This window comes from Salvelinus namaycush, chromosome 30, assembly GCF_016432855.1.
Source record: "Salvelinus namaycush isolate Seneca chromosome 30, SaNama_1.0, whole genome shotgun sequence".
Classification (NCBI taxonomy): Eukaryota; Metazoa; Chordata; class Actinopteri; order Salmoniformes; family Salmonidae; genus Salvelinus; species Salvelinus namaycush.
Genome location: NC_052336.1, coordinates 443428 through 456269, shown reverse-complemented (window position 1 = coordinate 456269; position 12842 = coordinate 443428). Strand labels below are relative to the sequence as shown.

Below are 12842 nucleotides of genomic sequence, written 5' to 3'. Positions count from 1 at the left end.
CTGCGCATGGCACCTTCTAGTTCATCAGCTGTGCCACCGCGTCATATCTTCCAACACAGTCCGAACTTCCTCGCATGCCTCTCCGGGCGGCCCATCCACTATAGCTGCTCGTATCCAATGAGCATTTTTCACCGGGCGCCACCGGAAACCTTCCCGCGGCTCATTGTGGAGAGCACAAGCAGAGCTGGGCGTCATGAATTAAAGAAAAGCCTGCATTTACAAATCTGATCACCAAACCCCGCTGCAAGGTAAAAACATTTATGAATACGATTATTGGAATTCTGGTTATTGTCTTGTTTCATTCATCCTCGATTTATTATCTGATTCTGGAGATCAGATCAGAAGAAAACTACACATGTTGATAGAAAACCGTTATTTGTCGATTCATCCTTTACTGTCACTGAATACAATATAGTGACAATTATGGCTATTGGCATGACTATAATAATAATACGGTGTCATAAAAACGGTTTGCTGTACTCTACAACAGACTATTTGTTCCATTACATTACGACAATGTCACAATAACGGAGAGATATCCTGCAAATTTGTATGCAATACACTTTGGTGGTCCAAATGGATATGAAACCTCAATACAATACACAGCAGAAGTCGCGATCGCCTTGTGTAAATATAGGCTACATGTGTAGTAGGCTAAACATCGATATGATTCGGATCTTTTGTTTTTGTTTGAAGTCATTACTAGTCCCATATATGGGATGACTAGAGCCCGTCCCGCCGTCCCGACCACCTAGTTTCGTATTCAGCAGCACAGAAACCCCGCCCCTGACCGAGCCCTGTCTATGTTGCAGGCAGGCGGATTCAAATCGGAGGTAGGCTCCAGATGGCTCCGAGGCCATTCATGGATTCATGTAATCCAGTTAAAGTAGTGGCACACATGTTTTTGAACTTGTTATCACCTGTTCCTGACACAAGCACTGACTGCATTAAAAGGTCATACCAATCAATGGGTAATTTGTGACCATAAAGCTGCCCATCTTGTGTTTGCAGTGTGGTGTGGTTGGACCAGCGGCAGCGAAGCTGTTCCAGCGGAGATGGTTTTGGACCCGGGTGAGGACTGTATGGATCGGACAGACGTCGACGGGGTCGGAGGGAGCAGCAGCACCACAGACCTGACGGGTCCAGAACCAAGACCGGACCCTCGCAAAACAACCACAACCGACAGCACCAGACTAGAAAACACCAGCCCAAAGCCTCCCAAAACCACCACCAACAGCAGACTAGAAAACACCAGCCCAGAGCCTCCCAAAACCACCACCAACAGCACCAGACTAGAAAACACCAGCCCAGAGCCTCCCAAAACCACCACCAACAGCACCAGACTAGAAAACACCAGCCCAGAGCCTCCCAAAACCAACAGCAACAGCACCAGACTAGAAGACACCAGCCCAGAGCCTCCCAAAACCACCACCAACAGCACCAGACTAGAAGACACCAGCCCAGAGCCTCCCAAAACCAACAGCAACAGCACCAGACTAGAAAACACCAGCCCAGAGCCTCCCAAAACCACCACCAACAGCACCAGACTAGAAGACACCAGCCCAGAGCCTCCCAAAACCACCACCAACAGCCCCACCACTAGAACAGAAGAGACCAGACCTGACACTACCAAAACCACCAAAAGAACAGAGGAACCAACAGCGGACCCTCCCACCACCACCAACACTAGGCTCCACGCCAGGACAAGCAGTGTCACCAAGAGGGAGCGGGTATCCAACTCTTACAATGGACCCCAGCCTCAACATCAGTCGTTGGTGGCAGATGTCAGCCTTACCCCCAGCCCTGGGGCCAGTGTTGGCTCCTCTACCAACTCCTCTCACTCAGTCTTGCCATACGATGGACCGGTAGTCTCTCTGAGGCGGGACGTCACCATGGCAACGGCCTCGTCTCGGAATAAGGCGGCGACCAGACCCACTCTCCGCCGGCCCCTCAGCCTGGATGTGACGCCCCTGCGCCTCCGTGGCTCCGAGCCAGCGCTGGACCGCAGGGTCCTACAGCCCCCTTGGCGCAGCGCTGGTGGTCCCTCCACTGCCCCCTCGCCCCCAGCACGCTCCCTCACCAGCCCCAGCCTGGGCCCCGGAGGCTGGATGCGCCGCAGCGAGAGCACCTGTACCGTCAACAACTCCTCAATGGGCCTCCGGGCCACCAGGGGGCGTATGCGTCCAGCCACCTCCCTTCCCCACATTGCCCGGGGGTTTGGAGGGGCCTCCCCGCTGCCCTTGCCCTCCACACCGCGAGGCCCCTGTCTCCTTGTGGCCCTAAGACCCATTAACCTAGACCAGGAGAGGCAGGCCTTCTTCCAGTCTGACTATAAATACGACCCCCAGTTTGAGTACTCGACCCCGGAGCCCAGCACTGTGCTGGAGAAATACAGAGATGGATCTGACCTCTTCCTCGCACAGGTAGGCCTCTCTGTCTGGCAAAGATATTAGATGATAGGAAGATTACCCACTCTGGGGATTTCTGCATTTTTAGTTATTATGTTTGTTTTGTGGCAAATTAACTTGAAATGTCTTCCTCCTGACATATTGTATCTTAATAAACTCTCTCTCTCTGGATGTTTCCCTCTCTCTCTCTCTCTCTGTCTCTCTCTCTCTCTCTCTGTCTCTCTGTCTCTCTCTCTCTCTCTCTCTCTCTCTCTCTCTCTCTCTCTCTCTCTCTCTCTCTCTCTCTCTGTCTCTGTCTCTCTCTCTCTCTCTGTCTCTCTCTGTCTCTCTGTCTCTCTCTCTCTCTCTCTCTCTGTCTCTCTCTCTCTCTCTCTCTCTCTCTCTCTCTCTCTGTCTCTGTCTCTCTCTCTCTCTCTCTCTCTCTCTCTCTCTCTCTCTCTCTCTCTCTCTCTCTCTCTCTCTCTCTCTCTCTCTCTCTGGGTGTTTCTCTCTCTGTCTCTCAATTTTAATTTATTGGCATGGGAAACATATGTTTACATTGCCAAAGCAAATGCCACAGTAAACATTACACTTACAGAAGTTCCAAAATAATAAAGACATTTCAAATGTCATATTATGTCTATATACAGTGTTGTAACGATGTACAAATGGTTGAAGTACAGAAGGGAATATAAATAAGCATAAATATGGGTTGTATTTAATATACAAAAGTGAAATAAACAATAAAAATTAACAGTAAACATTACACTCACAGAAGTTCCAAAAGAATAAAGACATTTCAAATGTCATATTATGTCTATATACAGTGTTGTAATGATGTGCAAATAGTTAAAGTACAAAAGGGAAAATAAATATGGGTTGTGTCAAGTAATTATCTTTTTGTTTTCTCATGATTTGATTGGGTCTAATTGTATTGCTGTCCTGGGGCTCTGTGGGGTCTGTTTGTGAACAAAACTCTCTCTCTCTCTCTCTCTCTCTCTCTGGGTGTCTCTCTCTCTCTCTCTCTCTCTCTCTCTCTCTCTCTCTCTGGGTGTTTCTCTCTCTCTGGGTGTTTCTCTCTCTCTCTCTCTCTCACCTCTCTCTCTCCTCTCTCTCTCTCTACAGGCTGTTGGGATTATGGAGTGTATTCTGAGGAAGTTTGGTAACTATGAGAACTTTGAGGAAGTGACGGGAGGAAGTATTTTACCAAAGAGTCGAGTCTGGGCTGCTGCACGCAAGTACCTGCAGAAGGAGAACTGTGTAGGAGAGGTGAGTGAGGTTTCACATGTTACGTGTGGTGTGTTGGAGGGTTGGTGTGTTATGGGTAGTGTGTTTGAGGGTTGGTGTGTTACGGGTAGTGTGTTGGAGGGTTGGTGTGTTACGGGTAGTGTGTTGGAGGGTTGGTGTGTTATGGGTAGTGTGTTTGAGGGTTGGTGTGTTACGGGTAGTGTGTTTGAGGGTTGGTGTGTTACGGGTAGTATGTTTGAGGGTTGGTGTGTTATGGGTAGTGTGTTTGAGGGTTGGTATGTTACGTGTAGTGTGTTTAAGGGTTGGTGTGTTACGTGTAGTGTGTTTAAGGGTTGGTGTGTTAACAAGATGTCTTTGTGCAATGATGATGATGATGAAGGTAATGATGATGATGAAGGTAATGATGATGATGAAGGTAATGATGATGATGAAGGTAATGATGATGATGAAGGTAATGATGATAACCTTGTCTAGGTGGTGGTGTGTCTAATGATGATGATGAAGGTAATGATGATGATGAAGGTAATGATGATAACCTTGTCTAGGGGGTAGAGGTCGACCGATTATGATTTTTAAACGCCGATACCGATACCGACCAAAAGAAACGATACCGATTAATCAGGCAATTTTTATATATATATTTGTAATAATGACAATTACAACAATACTGAATGAACCTCTTGAAGCTAGGGGGCAGTATTTCTATGTTTGGGAAAATAACGTTCCCAAAGTAACCTGCCTATTTCTCAGGCCCAGATGCTAGAATATGCATATAATTGGCAGATTAGGATAGAAAACACTCTAAAGTTTCCAAAACTGTCAAAATATTGTCTGTGAGTATAACAGAACTGATTTTGCAGGTGAGACCTGAGGAAATCCAACCCGGAAGTGCCTCTTATTTTCAAAAATCCCTGTTCCATTGCCTGCCTATCCTCCATTTAAAGGGATATCAACCAGATTCCTTTTCTTATGGCTTCCACGGGGTGTGAACAGTCTTTAGACATAGTTTCAAGCTTTTATTCTGAAAAAGGAGCGAGATTTATCAAATCGCGTCTGTGGACTGCCAGATGTCCTTCAATTAGTTCATGCGCGCGAAAATGGTAGCTCGACATTTTCTTTCTCTCTTGTATTGAATAGTTTACCGTCCGGTTGAAATATTATATAAAAATAACCTGAGGATTGATTATAAAAAACGTTTGACATGTTTCTACGAACTTTACGGATACTATTTGGAATTTTCGTCTGCCCGTCATGACCTGCCTGTGGATTACTCAACAAAACGCGCCAACCAAATGGAGGTTTTTGGATATAAAAATAATCTTTATTGAACAAAACAAACATTTATTGTGTAACTGGGAGTCTCGTGAGTGCAAACATCCAAAGATCATCAAAGGTAAGCGATTCATTTGATTGCTTTTCTGACTTTTGTGACCAAGCTACTTTGCTGCTAACTGTTTGTAATGTTTTGTCTACTGATCGATGTCCTCACACAAACGCTTCGTTTGCTTTCGCTGTAAAGGATCTTTTCAAAATCTGACACGACAGGTGGATTAACAACAAGCTAAGCTGTGTTTTGGTTTATTGCACTTGTGATTTCATGAAATTAAATATTTTTTGTAATTTAATTTGAATTTGGCGCTCTGCAATTCAGCGGATGTTGACGAAAATGATCCCGCTAAGAGGTTTTAACTTAATATAATACATCAATAAAATATTTTTAGTCTCAAATAAATAATGAAACATGTTCAATTTGGTTTAAATAATGCAAAAACAAAGTGTTGGAGAAGAAAGTAAAAGTGCAATATGTGCCATGTAAAAAACGTTTAAGTTCATTGCTCAGAACATATGAAAGCTGGTGGTTCCTTTTAACATGAGTCTTCAATATTCCCAGGTAAGAAGTTTTAGGTTGTAGTTATTATAGGACTATTTCTCTCTATACCATTTGTATTTCATATACCTTTGACTATTGGATGTTCTAATAGGTACTTTAGTATTGCCAGCCTATTCTTGGGAGGTGATAGGCTTGAAGTCATAAACAGCGCAATGCTTGAAGCACAGCGAAGAGCTGCTGGCAAACGCACGAAAGTGCTGTTTGAATGAATGCTTACGAGCCTGCTGCTGCCTACCACCGCTCAGTCAGACTGCTCTATCAAATCATAGACTTAATTATAATATAATAACACACAGAAATACAGGCCTTAGGTCATTAATATGGTCAAATCCGGAAACTATTGTCACGTTCCTGACCTGTTTTCTGTTGTTTTTGTATGTGTTTAGTTGGTCAGGGCGTGAGTTGGGGTGGGCATTCTATGTTATGTGTTTCTATGTTGGGTTAAATGTGTTGCCTGATATGGTTCTCAATTAGAGGCAGGTGTTTGACGTTTCCTCTGATTGAGAACCATATTAAGGTAGGCTGTTCTCACTGTTTGTTTGTGGGTGATTGTTTCCTGTCTCTGTGTTTGTATTCTGCACCAGATAGGACTGTTTCGGTTTGCTACATTTTGTTATTTTGTTCGTTGTAAGTGTTCACTGTTTTTGTTTAATTAAACATGTTGAGCACTGGCTACGCTGCGTGTTGGTCCGATCCCTGTTTCACCCTCTCTTATAGTGAAGAGAGGGAAGGCTGCCGTTACAGAATCACCCACCAACAAAGGATCAAGCAGCGGGGTAACGGGCAGCAGCGACAGCAGCAGCGGTACAAGGAGGAATGGACATGGGAGGAAATCCTAGACGGAGAAGGACCCTGGGCAGAGCCAGAGGAGTGTCGCCGCCCCAAAGCGGAGCTGGAGGCAGCGAAAGCGGAGAGGCGGCATTATGAGGCGCTAGCAAGGCTGAGCGGCTGGAAGCCCGAGAGGCTCACCCAAAAAATTCTTCGGGGGTGGCTAAAAGGGAGTGTAGCTGGGTCAAGTAGGAGACTTGAGCCAACTCCCCTTGCTTACCGTAAGGAGCCGGTCAGGGCGGAATTGGAGGTGAGCGACGCAGAGACAGTGAAGGAGTTAATGGGGAAATTGGAGGAGAGAGTTATGAGGGAGGTGCTGGTTTGGTGCATGAGGCACGACATCCGCCCGACTGAACGTGTCGGGGAGTTGATGTCACCGGGAACAGCTCTCCATACTCGTCCTGAGGTGCGTGCTAGCTGTCTGGTTAAGACTGTGCCAGCCTCACGCACCAGGCCTCCTGTGCGCCTTCCTAGCCCTGCACGTCCTCTGCCAGCTCGCCGCTACAGCTCTCCCAGCCATGCTTCCAGTGGAGAGAGAGGGCGTCGTCCCGGGCAGGCACCGTGTTATGCGGTGGAGCGCACGGTGTCCCCGGTGCGTGTGCTTAGCCCGGTGCGCACCATCTCAGCTCCCCACATCTGCCGGGCTAGGGTGAAGATCCAGCCAGGGCGGATGGTGCCAGCCCTGCTCTCAAGACCTCCAGTACGTCTCCAGAGCCCTGTTCCTCCTCCACACACTAGCCTTGAGGTGCGTGTCTCCAGTCCAGTACCATCAGTGCCGACACCACGCACCAAGCCTCCTGTGCGTCTCCAGAGCCCTGTGCGCACTGTTCCTTCTCCCCGCACTCGCCCTAAGGTGCGTGCCCTCAGTCCGGTACCACCAGTTCCGGCACCACGCACCAGGCCTATAGTGCGCTTTGAGAAACCAGTGTGCCCTGTTCCTGCTCCCCGCACTAGCCTTGAGGTGCGTGTCTCCAGTCCGGTACCACCAGTTCCGGCACCACGCACCAGGCCTACTGTGCGCCTCAGCAGGTCAGAGTCGGCCGTCTGCTCAACGCCGCCTGCACTGCTCGTCTGCCCAACGCCGCCTGCACTGCTCGTCTGCTCAACGCCGCCTGCACTGCTCGTCTGTCCAGCGCCGTCTGAGCCATCCGTCTGTCCAGCGCCATCTGAGCCATCCGTCTGCCCAGCGCCATCTGAGCCATCCGTCTGCCCAGCGCCATCTGAGCCATCCGTCTGCCCAGCGCCATCTGAGCCATCCGTCTGCCCAGCGCCATCTGAGCCATCCGTCTGCCCAGCGCCATCTGAGCCATCTGCCTGCCCAGCGCCGTCTGAGCCATTCGTCTGTCCCGAGCCATTAGAGCCGCCCGTCTGTCCCGAGCCGTCAGAGCCGTTCGTCAGTCAGGAGCCGCTAGAGCCGTCCGTCAGTCAGGAGCTGCCAGAGCCGCCAGCCAGTCAGGAGCCGCCAGAGCCGCCAGCCAGTCAGGAGCCGCCAGCCAGTCAGGAGCTGCCAGAGCCGCCCTCCAGTCATGAGCTGCCCTGCAGTCATGAGCTGCCCTTCAGTCATGAGCTGCCCTCCAGTCATGAGCTGCCCTTCAGTCATGAGCTGCCCTTCAGTCATGAGCTGCCCTCCAGTCATGAGCTGCCTTCCAGTCATGAGCTGCCCTCCAGTCATGAGCTGCCCTCCAGTCATGAGCTGCCCTCCAGTCATGAGCTGCCCGCCAGTCATGAGCTGCCTTCCAGTCATGAGCTGCCCTCCAGTCATGAGCTGCCCTCCAGTCATGAGCTGCCCTCCAGTCATGAGCTGCCTGCCAGTCATGAGCTGCCTTCCAGTCATGAGCTGCCCTCCAGTCATGAGCTGCCTTCCAGTCATGAGCTGCCCTCCAGTCATGAGCTGCCCTCCAGTCATGAGCTGCCTTCCAGTCATGAGCTGCCTGCCAGTCATGAGCTGCCTTCCAGTCATGAGCTGCCCTCCAGTCATGAGCTGCCCTCCAGTCATGAGCTACCATATAGTCCGGAGCTGCATCTAGTCCGAAGCAACCATTCAGTCCAGAGCTGCCTCTCTGTCCGGAGCTGCCCTTCAGTCCTGAGCTGCCCCTCTGTCCTGAGCTGCCCCTCTGTCCTGAGCTACCCCTCTGTCCTGAGCTACCTCTCTGTCCTGAGCTACCTCTCTGTCCTGAGCTACCTCTCTGTGCTGAGCTACCTCTCTGTTCTGAGTTGTCTCCTCTATTTAGGAGGGGCCTTGGTGAAGGTTCCTGGACCAGGGTCGGGGGCGAGGGTCGCCACTCAAGGGACGCTAAGGAGGGGGACAAAGACAATGGTGGAGTGGTGTCCTCGTCCTGCGCCGGAGCCGCCACCGCGGACAGATGCCCACCCAGACCCTCCCCTTGAGTTTTAGGGGTGCGCCCGGAGTTCGCACCTTGAGGGGGGGGTTCTGTCACGTTCCTGACCTGTTTTCTGTTGTTTTTGTATGTGTTTAGTTGGTCAGGGCGTGAGTTGGGGTGGGCATTCTATGTTATGTGTTTCTATGTTGGGTTAAATGTGTTGCCTGATATGGTTCTCAATTAGAGGCAGGTGTTTGACGTTTCCTCTGATTGAGAACCATATTAAGGTAGGCTGTTCTCACTGTTTGTTTGTGGGTGATTGTTTCCTGTCTCTGTGTTTGTATTCTGCACCAGATAGGACTGTTTCGGTTTGCTACATTTTGTTATTTTGTTCGTTGTAAGTGTTCACTGTTTTTGTTTAATTAAACATGTTGAGCACTGGCTACGCTGCGTGTTGGTCCGATCCCTGTTTCACCCTCTCTTATAGTGAAGAGAGGGAAGGCTGCCGTTACAACTATCATTTTGAAAACAGCGTTTATTCTTTCAGTGAAATACGGAACCGTTCCGTATTTTATCTAACGGGTGGCATCCCTAAGTCTAAATATTGCTGTTACATTGTACAACCTTCAATGTTATGTCGTAATTATGTACAATTCTGGCAAATTAATTACGGTCTTTGTTAGGAAGAAATGGTCTTCACACAGTTCGCAACGAGCCAGGCGGCCCAAACTGCTGCATATACCCTGACTCTGCTTGCACAGAACGCAGGAGAAGTGACACAGTTTCCCTAGTTAAAATAAATTCATGTTAGCAGGCAATATTATCTAAATATACAGGTTTAAAAATGTATACTTGTGTATTGATTTTAAAGAAAGGCGTTGATGTTTATGGTTAGGTACATTGGTGCAACAGTGCTTTTTTCGCGAATGCGCTTTTGTTAAATCATCACCCGTTTGGCGAAGTAGGCTGTGATTCAATGATAAATTAACAGGCACCGCGTTGATTATATGCAACGCAGGACACGCTAGATAAACTAGTAATATCATCAACCATGTGTAGTTAACTAGTGATTATGTTAAGATTGATTGTTTTTTATAAGATACGTTTAATGCTAGCTAGCAACTTACTTTGGCTCCTTGCTGCACTCGCATAACAGGTAGTCAGCCTGCCACGCAGTCTCCTCGTGGAGTGCAATGTAATCGGCCATGATCGGTGTCCAAAAATGCCGATTACCGATTGAAATCGGCCATTCCGATTAATCGGTCGACCTCTACTAGACCCTGTGTCTGATGTCTGATGTCTGTGTCTGATGATGAAGAGTAGGGTGTTAACTTTGTCTAGGTGGTGGTGTGTCTGTCTGAGGAGCTGCTGTCCCAGGCGGTGATGATGGTGGAGAGTTGTCGTCCCACTCTGACTATCAACCTGTCTGGAGCACGACAACACTGGCTGGAGGGCATGCTCAGACATGAGATAGGTACAGTACGCTGACTGACAACACTGGCTGGAGGGCATGAGATAGGTACAGTACGCTGACTGACAACACTGGCTGGAGGGCTGGAGGGCATGAGATAGGTACAGTACGCTGACTGACAACACTGGCTAGAGGGCTGGAGGGCATGAGATAGGTACAGTACGCTGACTGACAACACTGGCTGGAGGGCATGAGATAGGTACAGTACGCTGACTGACAACACTGGCTGGAGGGCATGAGATAGGTACAGTACGCTGACTGACAACACTGGCTGGAGGGCATGAGATAGGTACAGTACGCTGACTGACAACACTGGCTGGAGGGCATGAGATAGGTACAGTACGCTGACTGACAACACTGGCTGGAGGGCATGAGATAGGTACAGTACGCTGACTGACAACACTGGCTGGAGGGCATGAGATAGGTACAGTACGCTGACTGGCAACACTGGCTGGAGGGCATGAGATAGGTACAGTACGCTGACTGACAACACTGGCTGGAGGGCATGAGATAGGTACAGTACGCTGACTGACAACACTGGCTGGAGGGCATGAGATAGGTACAGTACGCTGACTGACAACACTGGCTGGAGGGCATGAGTGCACCATACAGCATGTTTTCACTGTGTGGGGATCTGTGATGGGGGATGGGGGATCTGTGATGGGGGATGGGGGATGTGGGATGGGGGTTGTGGGATGTGGGGTGTGTGATGTGGGATGGGGGATGTGTGATGTGTTTTTCATCCACACAGCATCATACATGAGTTGTGAGTTATAATTTGCGTGTTCTACCAGGTACACAGTGCCTCAACACATCCCCATGTTATTCCATCTCTGTCCCTCCCAGGAACCCACTACCTTCGAGGTGTAAACAACAGCCTCCAGCCCTGGTCTACTTCCGCAGGCAGGAAGCAGTATGGCCTCAAACCGGCCAATCCCACGGAGGAAGGCCTGGCCAGCCTGCACAGTGTGTTGCTACGGAAACAGCCCTACCTGTGGCGTGCCGCTCTGCTCTACTATACGGTGTATCACGCCACCAGGATGGGCTTCAGCCAGCTCTTCAGCCACATCGCTCAGTTCGTCCAGGATCCGGTGGTGCGCTGGGAGTACTGCCTCAGAGCCAAGAGGGGACAGACGGACACCTCGCAGCCTGGTGAGTGTGTGTGTGTGTGTGTGTGTGTGTGTGTGTGTGTGTGTGTGTGTGTGTGTGTGTGTGTGTGTGTGTGTGTGTGTGTGTGTGTGTGTGTGTGTGTGTGTGTGTGTGTGTGTGTGTGTGTGTGTGTGTGTGTGTGTGTGTGTGTGAATACACTAACCATTGTACATGTACCAGTGATAGATCTATGCACCCCAAAAATATGACATTTAATATTTTTTTTTAAGGATTGGTGGTCTCTATGTTGACTTGATTGTTTGTGTGGTTGTGAATCAGGCTGTTTCAGTAAAGACCAAGTGTACCTGGACGGAATCCTCAGGATTCTACGACATCGGAGGAACATCGACTTCAAGATGCTGACCTCGCTAGGCAAGGTCAGTCGTCAACCTCCCGTACAGGATCGCTTCATGTTTATTTCCCCCCACGGTGATGACATATAGTTTGGTTCTTTCATGGTGGACACATTTTCAGTACAAAAGCTGAATTGTAGTTTATACATACCTCATAAGTAGAGCACAGACAGGGCTGTTGTAATATCAGATCGGATTGGAAAGAGTTGGAAAGAGTCTGTAAATTTGCCACCGATGTGATGATGACGTTAACCCATCCTTCTTCTGGCCCTCCAGGTGTCGTTTGAGGACGTGGAAAGGCTACGGCACATCGCTGTCCTCCGCCGGACCAGAATCCCTCACTTCATGCAGGACCAGGAGAAATACCTTCAGCATCTGGACCACATCGTCACGGTCAACGAACTGAGCGACGCTCAGCTTAGAGAACTCCTTCCCTGACCGACCGACCGACCGACCTTCAGCTGAGCGCGCTAGATCACCTGCTGGGCGTCAACAAAGGTGGCGATTCAACATGTAGAATGGTCGGGAAATGAATAGAAAATGGCGGATGATGTTCGGTGGTCAGAGGCGTTAAGAATGGTCACCTGCTGCTAATTACCTCTGGTCAGCGTGGTCTGTTTTTCCCTTGACTGACTCTCTGGTCTAGACTGGCCATCCCATCCTTGACTGACTGACTCCCTCTCGTCTAGACTGGCCATCCCATCCTTGACTGACTGACTCTCTGGTCTAGACTGGCCATCCCATCCTTGACTGACTCCCTCTGGTCTCGACTGGCCATCCCATCCTTGACTGACTGACTCTCTGGTCTAGACTGGCCATCCCATCCTTGACTGACTCCCTCTGGTCTAGACTGGCCATCCCATCCTTGACTGACTCCCTCTGGTCTAGACTGGCCATCCCATCCTTGACTGACTGACTCCCTCTGGTCTAGACTGGCCATCCCATCTTTGACTGACTGACTCCCTCTGGTCTAGACTGGGCTTCCCATCCTTGACTGACTGCCTCTCGTCTAGACTAACCCTAATCCTCCCAAGTGTCATTCATCACTCTGCTGTTGGAAAGCCCTGGAAATGAAGGCTAGTGTCCGACAGACAGAGTGTGTGGAACGAACAGATCAACATTCAGATCATATCTACTACGCTTGGATCATATTCACTCTGTCTGAGTCCTAAACGGCACCCTATTCTCTATATA

The 12842-nt window shown here is 49.4% G+C and overlaps 1 protein-coding gene across 1 annotated transcript; it reads left to right on the top strand.

Annotated features, from left to right (window-relative positions):
- The first annotated feature begins 1352 nt into the window (after positions 1-1352).
- LOC120025324 (uncharacterized protein KIAA0895-like) lies at positions 1353-12842 on the top strand. The gene is made up of 6 exons (XM_038969846.1): positions 1353-2423; positions 3513-3656; positions 10017-10149; positions 10993-11298; positions 11575-11672; positions 11925-12842. The coding sequence occupies exons 1-6, from the start codon at positions 1893-1895 to the stop codon at positions 12084-12086; spliced, it is 1374 nt and encodes a 457-aa protein (XP_038825774.1). The 5' UTR covers positions 1353-1892; the 3' UTR covers positions 12087-12842.

Coding starts and splice junctions, on each gene's coding strand:
- LOC120025324 (XM_038969846.1), top strand. CDS start 1,893: ATGGCAACGGCCTCGTCTCGGAATAAGGCGGCGACCAGACCCACTCTC. Junction 10,150..10,992: donor CATGCTCAGACATGAGATAG/GTACAGTACGCT, acceptor TGTCCCTCCCAG/GAACCCACTACCTTCGAGGT. Junction 11,299..11,574: donor GACGGACACCTCGCAGCCTG/GTGAGTGTGTGT, acceptor GTTGTGAATCAG/GCTGTTTCAGTAAAGACCAA.